Raw genomic sequence first — 12,097 nt, 5'->3', positions numbered from 1 at the left:
ACCGCAAGGCGGGAACCGGCCTGTCAAAGTCATTGGAGTATTCACCAGGAAGAGCATTCCTGCGATGCTGTGTTTTCTTTCGGCACAAAATAACCGTTTTATTGTTATGTAAAACGTTTATATTATGTGCCTTGTAGAAAACATAGCATCGCATTATGAAGACGACGTGTTTGATATCTGCTGGTGACAAATAAACACACGCAATGTTGAATTAGACTTTAAACATTAAATTACTAATATGTTTAAACCATAGACCTAAGAATAAAAAATTTTAAAAACTTAAGATTAGTCTAAAATTCTTTATTCTGTAAAAATAACTTCTATTATAAAAATGAATAATTAATTGCCATTCTCCTGCAATTGAAATTAAATTGACCAAGCAGAAAAGTTCTTATTTATATACCTATTATTCTGCAATTTGATATATATAAAAGAAAATATTTTATACACTATATTTAAACCAGAATGGGTTTAATAAAATGCAACAGAAAATAATAAAATACATGAGTATTATACTGCAATTAGAAATAAAAAACAGAAGTATAAATTATAACATAATAGGCCTCCGAGGCACAATATAAACAAAATAACAAAAAACTTAATAAACTCTTAAATAATTGAAAATAATTATAAATATTAATTATTAACAAACTAATCCTATTCTCTTAATATATAGTATTTATGAGATCAATATAATCACAATGAAGTCATCACATTAAATTATTTTAAAGTTATCAAATAAATTATAGTCAAATTCGCGTTCCTGTGTATCAATCTCTCGGCAATAATGCTTTCTTAGGGTATCAATAGCTTTCCAGTTACCTCTTTCTAAAATTTCTTCTACAGGTCTATTTTCTAGCCAAGCTAGAGAAGCTACTGCTGATCGACATGAAAGGGTGAGGTATCAATTCCTGCATCCTTTAGAACAGAACGCACCCATCCTCCTATCACAGTCCTAGAAGCTGGTTTTGGAATAACTCTTATTGTGATAAACAGATGATCTATATCTTCTGTCCGTCTACTTTCAGTTGATTGAATTAAGAGACGTATCCATCGAACTGGACATAAATTAATTTCCTGATTAGGTAGAAGTCTCCAACCAGACTGGCGTCTGGATCCATTATCAGTTTTAGCTCCGAATACAGGCCAAAAACAATTCTCTTGCCCCTTGTCGATGAAGTGATGTTTAGATAATCTTAATAATGTCAAATCATGTAATCTGCGCCCTGATGTTAAAAGTAAAATTGTTGCAGTTTTTCTTGCAATATCGAATAATGAGTCAGCCTTGGGGTCATTTTTAAACCATTCTATCACTTGTCTAGCATTCCAAATTAGTGGTTTAAATGATGGTGGTTTAGAATTGTTGATGGCCTTCAAAACTTGTTTCACCATAAAGTCAGAAGATATAGTACTACTTTGCCCACAAAATGTTGCCACTGCTGATTTATTAACCAACATAGTACCATATGCTAAACCTTCCTTTAAAAAAGTATCTGCAAGAAATTGCGCTACGTCTTCTGGTCTGGGTGATCTGGGGTCTAATCTACTAGCATTACACCAAGCTAACCATCTCTTAATGGCTGGTTAATTTGGCTGTCAAGAGTAGATCGACGCCAACTCTTTTTAATGAGGTCTTTTTCGGCCTGAGACCATGTGGCTATCTTGTCCGCCCACCACCAATTTTCCAAACCTTCAGAACTAGCTGGTCTATCTGTGGAGGTGGACGCCCTGTTGTCAGGTCCACCAAAACCTTGTGTAAGTTGGGCACTGTCATGGGCTCGTCCAGAGCTCGTGCCCGAAGATCTCCCTTCCAAAAGGGTTGGTCCCAATCCGGGGCTACTAGTAGGTAGGTGCCTCTCGCCCTGTTCAGATGAGAAAGTACCCTTGGTATTAGATTTGGGGGAGGAAATAACCATCCCATCCGATAATCCCAGTCTCTTGAAAAAGCGTCTGCGAACATCGCGGAACAGTCTCGTGAATCGAGAGTTACGTAATCTGGTACTATAGCCAACCTTTTTGAAGTAAAAATGTCTACGTCGGGTCTGCCCCATCTTCTGAAAATCTTTGAGGTAGCTAGAGGTAGCAGGTGCCACTCCGGTACTGGACCTCTCCTTGACAGTCTGTCTGCTATGGAATTGTACCTGCCTGGAAGATACTGTGCTGGCAGAACTATGTTCCATTTGTCTAGAAGAGTCAAGAGTTGAAATGTTAGAGACAGGAGACCTATCGAGTTAGTCCCTCCTTCCTTGCGAATGTACGCAATGATCGTTTTGTTGTCCGTCTGTAAAAGAACATGCGAGTCTCTGAGACTCTTCGAGTGACCTCTCACTGCAGACAGCACTGCGAACATATCTTTTTTGTTGCAATGCCACAGTCTCTGCTGAGGTACCCAGGAACCTGACATTGTCATCCTGTCCAGGACCGCACCCCGACCGATGTCTGAAGCGTCGGTAGTCAAAAACGAGTATCGAGTGAATGGGGGCAAAGCTTAAACATAACTCAAAGAAGGACAACTATATAAGATTAATATGTCTCGGATTTAATAAAGTAACTATCTTATTGTATCAATCGTTCAATATATTTAAATTCCTAAAATAAATTACATTTCTATTTCCCCTTTAGTTCTGTTATAAAATCCTGTTCCTATTTAACAATAATAAATAATAATAATAAAATCATTTATTTCGACCAAACAGGGATCATAAACACAAAACAGTAAATAGTCAAAAGACAAAAATTACGATAATAATATTTTACAGATTTTACATATTATAAATCAGATTAAATTAATTCGAATTAAATTATAATACCAAATTAAAATAAAATTATTTAAATCAGATATAAATTAATTAAATAAAAATAAAATTTCAATTAAATCAAATCAATTCAAATTCACAATAATCAAAAGAAATCAATCACATAAAATTAAATTAAATCAAAAATAAATTTAAATTAAACAATGTCATGAATGTAATTATTGTCAATTTACATATCAATATTCATTATTAGTCAGTACATGAATCTTATTGCAATGATTCAAGTACTGACAGTCAAATCTGCATGCGAACATTTTTCGGATGGTGTTGGAGCTGTCCCGAACCCTGCGCAAAAGAGATGTACATCTTACGCATGGTTGCATAAAGACAATCGATTCGCAAATCAAACATCCCTGATGCACGACAGTACCGCGGTCCAAGATATTTGAATCGATGAACCCTACTTAATTCAACATTGTTTAATGGCAGTGGCATCCTTATTTTCCTAAAGGCGAAGTTTTACACACCCTAAATCTTCCCATAATACCTGTTTTTTTTTTGTACTATAAGTTGTATACCCTTTTTACAACGTTACGTTTAAGATAGTATCAATGAATTTAAAATAAGTATTTTATAAGCAAACAATAAAAATATTTTGCTGCAATTAATACTGACACCACGCTTTTTAATCAAATAAATACTTATGTATATTAAAAAGTTAATATGCTTTGTTTTGATAATGTTGTAACGTTATGATTTAAATTTGTTTTGATGTACTATTTTTGTATTATAGTATTAATTATTGGGTTGATTCCACAATAAATATCATATTATTCATATAATATAATCAATTATTTAATTTTTTACTTTTTTGCATTATCTGAACGTACATATTGTATTTTACATATAGCATGAATTATTTGTTTACATATACTTTTTTAATACAAATATCATATTAGTCGATTAGATTTGCCTAATAAAAAAAAAATGTATTTAATTTTCAGTATAAAATTTTACAAATAAGGCTTTAGTAAATTGGTACTATTGATTTCCTTCAATATATGGTTTTTTTATATAAGCATAATTTTAAAATTGTGTACTTTATAAGTTTTATTAGATTCATTGGAATAATTTAATAACTATGTAATGTAACTACAAAACTGATATAGTTACATTTAGAGAATTATTAGATATAAAAAAATGGTAACATTTTTAAATATTTAAAATTAATTATGATGGTATACTCTGGCTTCCGCACTATAATCTGTGATGTCAGTGGCAACACTGGCCCCAGCCTTGTAATATGGCCGCTACAGGTTAGTTTTATTAATTTAATCAATTGTAAAACTGTTATTTTTCGCTATATTCTGTCATTTATTTTTAATTATTTTATCTGCAGTGCATATATATTGCTTTAATTTATTAAAAAAGTAGTTTATATACGTATCGGGTTCAATTAGGTAATGCTAACGTGTCATCAATTCACCTTTGCAGACGTTTGGATTTACCGCGTGGCCACATTTTCAACTTTTCATTTCTTAAACTTTTTCCCTATAATCAAAATGCTCTGATTCTATTGATACTACATTCATATGGTTAATCTATTAAAGTTTAATTAACTTTGTCAGCTGTTGTAAAATCATCGACATGTCCTTTGAACTTGGCTACGAATAAATACTTTCCAAAATCGGAGTAGGTCGTTCACTTGCTATGCGTCATCACAGTATTCCAGAATGATATGCCTTAGGGACTGGGATTAGGCTAAAATTCCTTAACTTTGACGTAATTTATTGCAGGCAAGAAATCAAAGAAAATAAAATGGATCAAAGCCGACGCTACAAACTTCATTGCGGAGTCAACCACAACCCCTGCAGCTAACGATTGGGCAGATTCTGTAGACGATGGACGTAAGTTACGCGACGTAAATCATATTTATATTTTATTTGTGAAATAATAATACCCGATGATGATAATTTATGGGTAACGGCAAGCCAATGATAATCTCGTACTTGGGGCGCACTAACTGGGTGCGCATCACTCACCTCGCCCCGGGAAGGTCTGAGTAAAGGTCTTTGTGTTACAAACATTCTAGCCGGATGCTTCAATCACAAGGAAGGTGGGGGAACCAGAAATGACAAAGTCAACTTAAGCCTAGGATGCCTGACCTGGTTTAGGAGGAGGCGTAGATTTGGCATTGTTGGAAACCCCCATGACCAGCAATTTTAGCGCGATCTATGAGATGACTTAGGTCACAACTCAATTCAGACTAGTCTTTCATTGGCTTGTTCCCTTAAGCAACTGAGGGTGCATCTCTTAATAACTAGTTTTTGTAAATTACCATGCAAATTATGTCGATAATTTAAATACAAAATAAAAAAATAGCATAATTTTAGCATATAAATAGCATAAATTTCTTCAATGCAACCTCTTTTCAGACTCATATGTATCATCGCGGCATCGTCCACCTATGGTGCTGCCGTCAGCGTCACGCGCAGCCCGAGGTGGCCTTGCAGTGGATGATGAATCTATACCGCGTCGTCCTCCCTACATCGCGCATATCTCCAACTTGCCTTATGATGTTGAGGAGAGTGCAATCATGGAGTTGTTTGAAGGGCTTAAGGTATATGACATTCCATTTTTATGATTACGACGATTTTGAGTGAAACTAGCTAAATATAGTTAAAAAAATAGGCTTATAATTATATAAAACTATTTGCACACAGATAAACAATTTGCGACTGCCAAAAGAAGGAGGCCGTCTTAAAGGCTTTGGGGATGTAGACTTTGAAGACAGAGAGAGTCTTGTCAGTGCTATGAATATGCCTGACTTGGTAAGTTTAAAGCATCTTTTTATTGGAATCAGTTAAAATAATTTGAGCTTAAATTGCAAAGTGACTTTCATTTTAATTTGATATAGATGATAGGAGGCAGAAGAATCAGAATAGAAGTGTCCACTCAAGACAATGATCGTCGAATGGGTAGAAGTGGCAGATCTGATAGAGACAGGTATGAAAAGAAAGTATATAAAGGGTTGGTGATGTAAAGAATGATTACTATTTCTTTTATCATCAATATCTGCAGTGGTGACCACTTACCATCAGGTGGCCCATTTGCATGTCCGCCTACCTATAATTTAAAAAAAATGTTAATCTATCCAATATCACAATATAATCTATATGAAACATGTAAAAAAATTCCCCTTTATAATTTTAGTAAATCTTTGCAAGAGAAAGTCTTATTACAAAATTTTTAAAAATTCTCTTGTGCCAGATAATATAAATTGTAGGTCTTTGCTAAGTCACTTGACACTAGTAGTTTGGTTGACTGCTCTTTGCATTCATAAAACAGGTATTTTTGATGTGCTCCTATCTGCCTCTGAGTTTGATGTGCAGAATCATTCTGAAAATAAACAAAAGTAATGAGGTCCTGATCCCAGTCTCTTGATTTTTGTTCTAAAATTTTTTTACGAAAAAAAGGTCTACTGTAGACAATGTCAAAAAGCACAGAAAAATTGTCTAATAATATGCATTATGTGTTTTTTTAAATACGTAATTGTAATAAATATCTGAAATTAGTTATGAGGTAAACATCTATACCATAGATAATTCTAATGCAGAATTTTTGAATATTATTTAAAAAAAATTAAAAGTTGGTGCTAACTCTCAAAACCATTTTTACATTCACAAATTATATAATACTAGTTTTCTGTCGCACCTAAGGTCCCTACCCTCATGGTCAGGTATTAGGTACCCTTTGTCCTTTTCTGTACCACTGACAATGTGTTGTAATGATCGGTCGAGTAGATGAATGAAACTCCTTCATCACTCCTTCATTTGTAATAGCATTAAACAGCAAATAGAACAATACATAATAACGCAGGTACAAGATTTTTAACAACCAATATCTCGAGAATCGAAGATTGAAATAATATTTCAAAATATTATAATTCCTAATTATTTGTTTTTTCTTAAATTGATTATGATATTGTTCTCTCCTTGGCTTTCGATGTAATTGAATATTAATTTACAGAGAATATGACCCAGAGCGCACAATGGGCGACTGGCGCTCCGGCCCGCGAGCTGTGCCCGAGCCGGCGCGCCGCTCCGAGGCCACACGCGACCGCGAGCGCGAGCGGGACTGTAAGTTACATCACCTAGGCCAAGCTGCTCTATGGGTGTATTATTATATAGTGTACTGTAGTTTACTGGTGGTAAAGCTTTGTGCAAGCTTGTCTGGGTAGGTACCACCCACTCATCAGATGTTCTACCGCAAAACAGCAGTACTTGGTATTGTTGTGTTCCGGTTTAAAGGGTGAGTGAGCCAGTGAAATTACAGGCACAAGGGATATAACGTCTTAGTTCCCAAGGTTGGTGGCGCACTGGTGATGTAAGCGATGGTTAACATTTCTTTCAATGCCATTGTCTATGGGCGTTGGTGGTCAGGTCACGTCCGCCTTCCTATTATATAAAAAAAAAACTTTATTCAGTTGTTAAATAACAGGAACTAACGGCCATTTTTATTATATATATCATTAAGCTAACTGATTCATTTTTCGAGTGAAACATGTTTTGTTATGCACCTATACCATAAATATTAAATAAAATCACAATAGCAATATATGTTTCTAATAAAATAAGATATATATTTTTCTTTGTTCATGATGTCACTATGATGAATATGAGTGATTGGGCTCGGAGCGAGCTTTAATGTCACATTTGGGATGCACATTCAAAGTACAACATTATCTATTTTATTAACAGTAGCACTTTATATTTATACAGTGAAATTTTAAAACTTAGTATTTCCTGTACCTTTATAGTTGTTATGGCAATAAAATAGTTGATAATTAGTTACTCTATTCATCTCGGGAAGGTCTGAGCAAAGGTCACTGTGCACTGTGGTCACGTATAACCTTTCAGCAAGAGGCGTTGCTCACAGCAACGGCAGGAAAACCAGAAACTCCGACAATAGGGCTAGTCTGGGAATCTAAAGGTTACTCTAGGTGAGATGTAACCCATATGTCGGTGGAATTTTCCTGTGATCTGCAATTTTAGTACAATCTGTGTCGCGACTCGGTCGTAACTCAATTCAGACTAGTCTTCGGCTCGCTCCACCTTGTCTCTCTTCTGAGTGAGCAATCATATCACATGTATAACGTTATATATAATAATAACACTGCAACTTTCGAGAGTTGTCATAATGCTTTGCGTGTTTCTCAGCCAGCGCAGACAACCGTCCCGGCGGGTGGCGCGATGCGGAGCGCAGCGAGCCGGCGCGCACGCCGTACGGCGGCCGGGACTCGTACGGCCGCGACCGAGAAAGGTTTGTGGACCAAGCTCTTTTCATTTACTAGATGACTTTATATCTGTTTTATAAATAATTAATGGTATGTTTATTTGTTATAGTGGGCGAGATCGCGGCTACGGTGGTCGTGATGGTTTTCGTACTGCGGATAGAGATGGATATGGGTATGGTAGAAAAACATTTAATAATATTTATATGTTAAAAGAAATTCTAACCAGTCCTTTTTTTTTAGGAGTCGCGAAAGTAGAGGATTCGGTAGTAGGGGATTCGGTGACAGGGATCGTGATCCAGCAAGAGAAGGTATTTCCTTATTAATTCTATCATTCAAAAGAAAAATTTGCAATTTATATTTATACAAGTACACAATATTTATTTATATTCTTATCCATGTTTAGATAGTAAACCTCGCGAACGTCCTAAGCTTAACCTACTACCAAGGACTGTACCCCGAGAAACCGAGACACCTACGAAACCTGCAGATGGAGCCTTACTCGAGGAAAAAATGCCAGAAAAGAATGTGCCTAAACCTGTCCCTGCTGAAAAAGTTTTTGGAGCTGCCAAGCCTGTTGATACTGCAGCTAAGTGAGTCCAAATCATAAAGAAAAATTCAAATAATTATATTGGTTTTAATAATGAACAGTATGCTCCTATCAAGTATATTTTAATCAACTTTTAACTACTATTTTAGACACTACAAAACTTGTTTTTCATGTGCGCATGATATAACAAACTGAGTTATTTGATTTAGATTGTTAAAAAGACATATTTGTCTATGCGCTATATTAAAGAGAGGGTCAACTAGACACCGTGTCATGTTTTATGCGCGACTCGGTCGCTTTATACCCACATATTATCCAATATTAATCAATGTCAGTTTTTTATTAAATAAATAAATTAATAGCAATTTCTTTTAACTTATAGGGAACGTGAAATAGAAGAACGTTTACGAAAACAAGAAGAGGAGTCGAGACGCGCTGTTGAAGAGAAAGATCGCTGGGGTCGCAGGGTGAGTTAAATCATAGACAAATGATATGTGTCATAATAATATGTCTTATAATATTAAATGACCAATACTTAAATATACAAAATTTAATTCATGTGTCTCTGAAACGGGTGTAATGATTTGGATCAAATATTGTATTCAAATAGGGTTTTGCTTTTTAAGTTTATTTACATAGTCTTTCAAAATTACATAAAAAATGGTTTATAAATGTTCAGTAAACAAAGTATTTTCACATTTTTAGAACGATCATTCTGGCGATCGTCGTGGTGGCGCTAGACGTGGTATGTATACCTGACAACTTAATTCAGAAATCATTTCACAATATATTTTTATATAGTAGTCCTATTTTCATTATTTCAGATGATCGTGATCGTGGTAGAGATTCTCGTAGTTACAATAGAGACCGACGTGACTATTCCAAGGACGACAAAGATAGACGCGACTATTCCAAAGACGATAGAGACCGGCGTGACTATTCAAAAGATGACAAAGATCGACGCGAGAGAGACGACAGGGACCGCCGCGAGAGAGACGACAGGGACCGCCGGGACAAAGATAATAGGGACCGCGATTACAGAGACGATAGGGACCGCGATTACAGAGATGAAAAGGATCGCGATTATAGAGACGACAGAAACCGCGAAGGCAAGGACGACGACAGGCGTGACAAAGACGAGAGCGATAACAGAGACGATCGGGGCAGGCGTGATATTTCCGGTGAGCGAAACGATCGCCAACGCGACCCGTCACCGGAACGGAAAGACGTAGATCTACACGACCAACATAACGGTCGCCAAAGTCGCAGCCGCGACAGACACGACGTTGGAGTCGACAAACCTTTGCCCAAGCTCAAGGAGCAGGAGAAACCGGTACGTCGTATAAAAATATTAATTTAGTAATGTTGAAATGGTCTTTTATTTTTAGATAATTCGTAACCATTGAGGAAATTTTCTTATCTTTTCAGAACTTTGTAGCATCGAATAAATTTAGCTTCCTGGAAGACGCAGACGACGGCGGCTCCGATTAACACGTGCTTCATTTATCAGTTTCCGTTTTTACTGACTCGAGTGTAAAGTGTAAATTTACGAGTATCGAGTGCCGGCGTGTGCGGTGCGACTCGCTAAGCACTCAGACGATCATCAGTTGTGCTATGTAATAGAACTCATTAGTCGTTAGTGCGGTGTGGTATACGTGTATATTAGGGTCGCTGATGCTCACACTGCTTCGAGGCCGGCCCCAGCCTATATTATGCCCCGTTAAGTACAGCTGTATCTTTACTCGACTTAATATTCTATTCCCTATTCCAATCGTAGTAGGAGGGGAGGTAAACAAACCGTAGATTTACAAATTACTTGCGATTTTCTAATTGTTCTTATGTGTTACGCACTATAAATTAGTTATTACACAGTTATTAAATAATATATTTTTATTTATAATACAACAATATTCCACTCAAATAGTTATAACCACATAAATTTTCGAAGTTCCGATTACAACTTCGCGGACATTGAAAACGCCATTTTATCGTTAGTTAACGCCATTGATATCGGTGTCAAATTTGTTTATTTGAGCTTACTCCTCTTGTGGTTCGAATAGGCTATAATGTAAATCGCAATTCATTCCGATTCCTAAATTCTTCTACAATTATATATTTTAATTAATTATACGGCTTATGGATTGGTCATATTACAGGCTGGGGCAGCTAATTTGTAACCATGTACTGATTGGTGTAAATTTTTCTATGGGTTTGTTAAATTGTAATAATTATAAGCAGGGCTACATTACGATATCGGCCAAGAGCAATTATTCCTACTATTTTGCAATGAACTGATAAACTGTTACAGGTGCTCTCAAATTAAAATTTTTTGTGAATATTTTTTTTTATTAGCATTGTTCATGTTTCTTATGTGGAAATTTCATTAAGAAACATTTGTACCACCACTGGAAATCTGTTTTCCTTATTTAGAGTATGTCTATACTAAATATTTAGTCGATTTAGAATTATTGTTAGAATTTTAATTGTATTATTTATCTTTACACTCAAAATTTGTCAAGCAGTTGTAAAGTGTTTATTTTAACACATTTTGCAAGTATATTTATTTGCCTACCTTGAGTGAAAAGTCATAAAATGTACCTAATTGTAAATAATACAGATTAGGCCTGGTCACAAGAATATTCTGATCAATGACAAAATATAATATTATGTTTATAATATTTATCTTCAGGATTTTTTTGGTACATATTCTCCAATTGTGAATTATAAATAAATTACACTTTTTACAGCCAAGATTTTATTTTATTTTTCACCCATAAAACAAAAATGTTTCCCCAAAAAATACCTTTGTTCCGCTTATTTACATTAAATATTAATAAAGAAATAAACCTATTTATCTTTTAAAAAATATATTAAATGTACAAAAATAATTGTTTTGAAATACTATATTTATACTGTAAACCCGTTACCGCCATATCGTTATCAAACTGCCATTTTCGTAAGATAATTTTTTTTTTATTGTATACCCAGTTCATCGGGAATCGACTAATGTCGCTACCTACCATGCAATTGCAATACCCGCTAAAAAACCAGCTATACGCATTCCATGTTAACGAGAAGCGCCACGGGATTACTTGCGCATGCTACCGTGACGCTCGGTTGTCCACACTGCCTCAACGTGTAACTACATTTTATAATTTATTGACTACCTATTAAAAAATCTTTTATGACTTAATGTTTCATGTTAGTTCGTTAATGTATGTTTAATTTTTACTTATTAATTATTTTATCCCAATTTAATGTGGTTTAGATTTCAAAGCTGATCTGTCACTTTGTACAGTCATTCTGATGCACGCGTTTTACTGGTGGTAGGGCTTTGTGCAAGCTAGTTGGGTAGGTACCACACACATCACAACACACCCATCAGATATTCTACCGCAAAACAGTACTTGGTATTCTTGTGTTCCGGTTTGAAGGGTGAGTGAACCAGTGCACTTACAGGCACAAGGGACATAACATCTTAGTTCCCAAGGTTAGTGG

General features: G+C 35.4%; 1 protein-coding gene across 1 annotated transcript; it reads left to right on the top strand.

The window, feature by feature from the left end:
• Positions 1-4,026: 4,026 nt before the first annotated feature.
• Positions 4,027-11,350, top strand: LOC126772683 (eukaryotic translation initiation factor 4B). The gene is made up of 14 exons (XM_050493135.1): positions 4,027-4,072; positions 4,553-4,663; positions 5,192-5,376; positions 5,480-5,587; positions 5,674-5,762; positions 6,786-6,895; positions 7,976-8,078; positions 8,162-8,224; positions 8,293-8,360; positions 8,456-8,642; positions 8,982-9,066; positions 9,305-9,344; positions 9,424-9,932; positions 10,028-11,350. The coding sequence occupies exons 1-14, from the start codon at positions 4,060-4,062 to the stop codon at positions 10,088-10,090; spliced, it is 1,734 nt and encodes a 577-aa protein (XP_050349092.1). The 5' UTR covers positions 4,027-4,059; the 3' UTR covers positions 10,091-11,350.
• Positions 11,351-12,097: the final 747 nt, after the last annotated feature.

The sequence above is a fragment of the Nymphalis io genome, chromosome 13 (assembly GCF_905147045.1).
Source record: "Nymphalis io chromosome 13, ilAglIoxx1.1, whole genome shotgun sequence".
Lineage (NCBI taxonomy): Eukaryota > Metazoa > Arthropoda > Insecta > Lepidoptera > Nymphalidae > Nymphalis > Nymphalis io.
The sequence above is the reverse complement of the archived record's forward strand: the minus strand, read 5'-3'. Positions and strand labels throughout refer to the sequence as shown.

Bases quoted from the DNA above. Each gene is read 5' to 3' on its own strand.
- LOC126772683 (XM_050493135.1), top strand. The intron at 8,079-8,161 runs GTTTGTGGACCA...TATTTGTTATAG, and splicing joins TACGGCCGCGACCGAGAAAG to TGGGCGAGATCGCGGCTACG. The intron at 8,361-8,455 runs GTATTTCCTTAT...ATCCATGTTTAG, and splicing joins TCGTGATCCAGCAAGAGAAG to ATAGTAAACCTCGCGAACGT.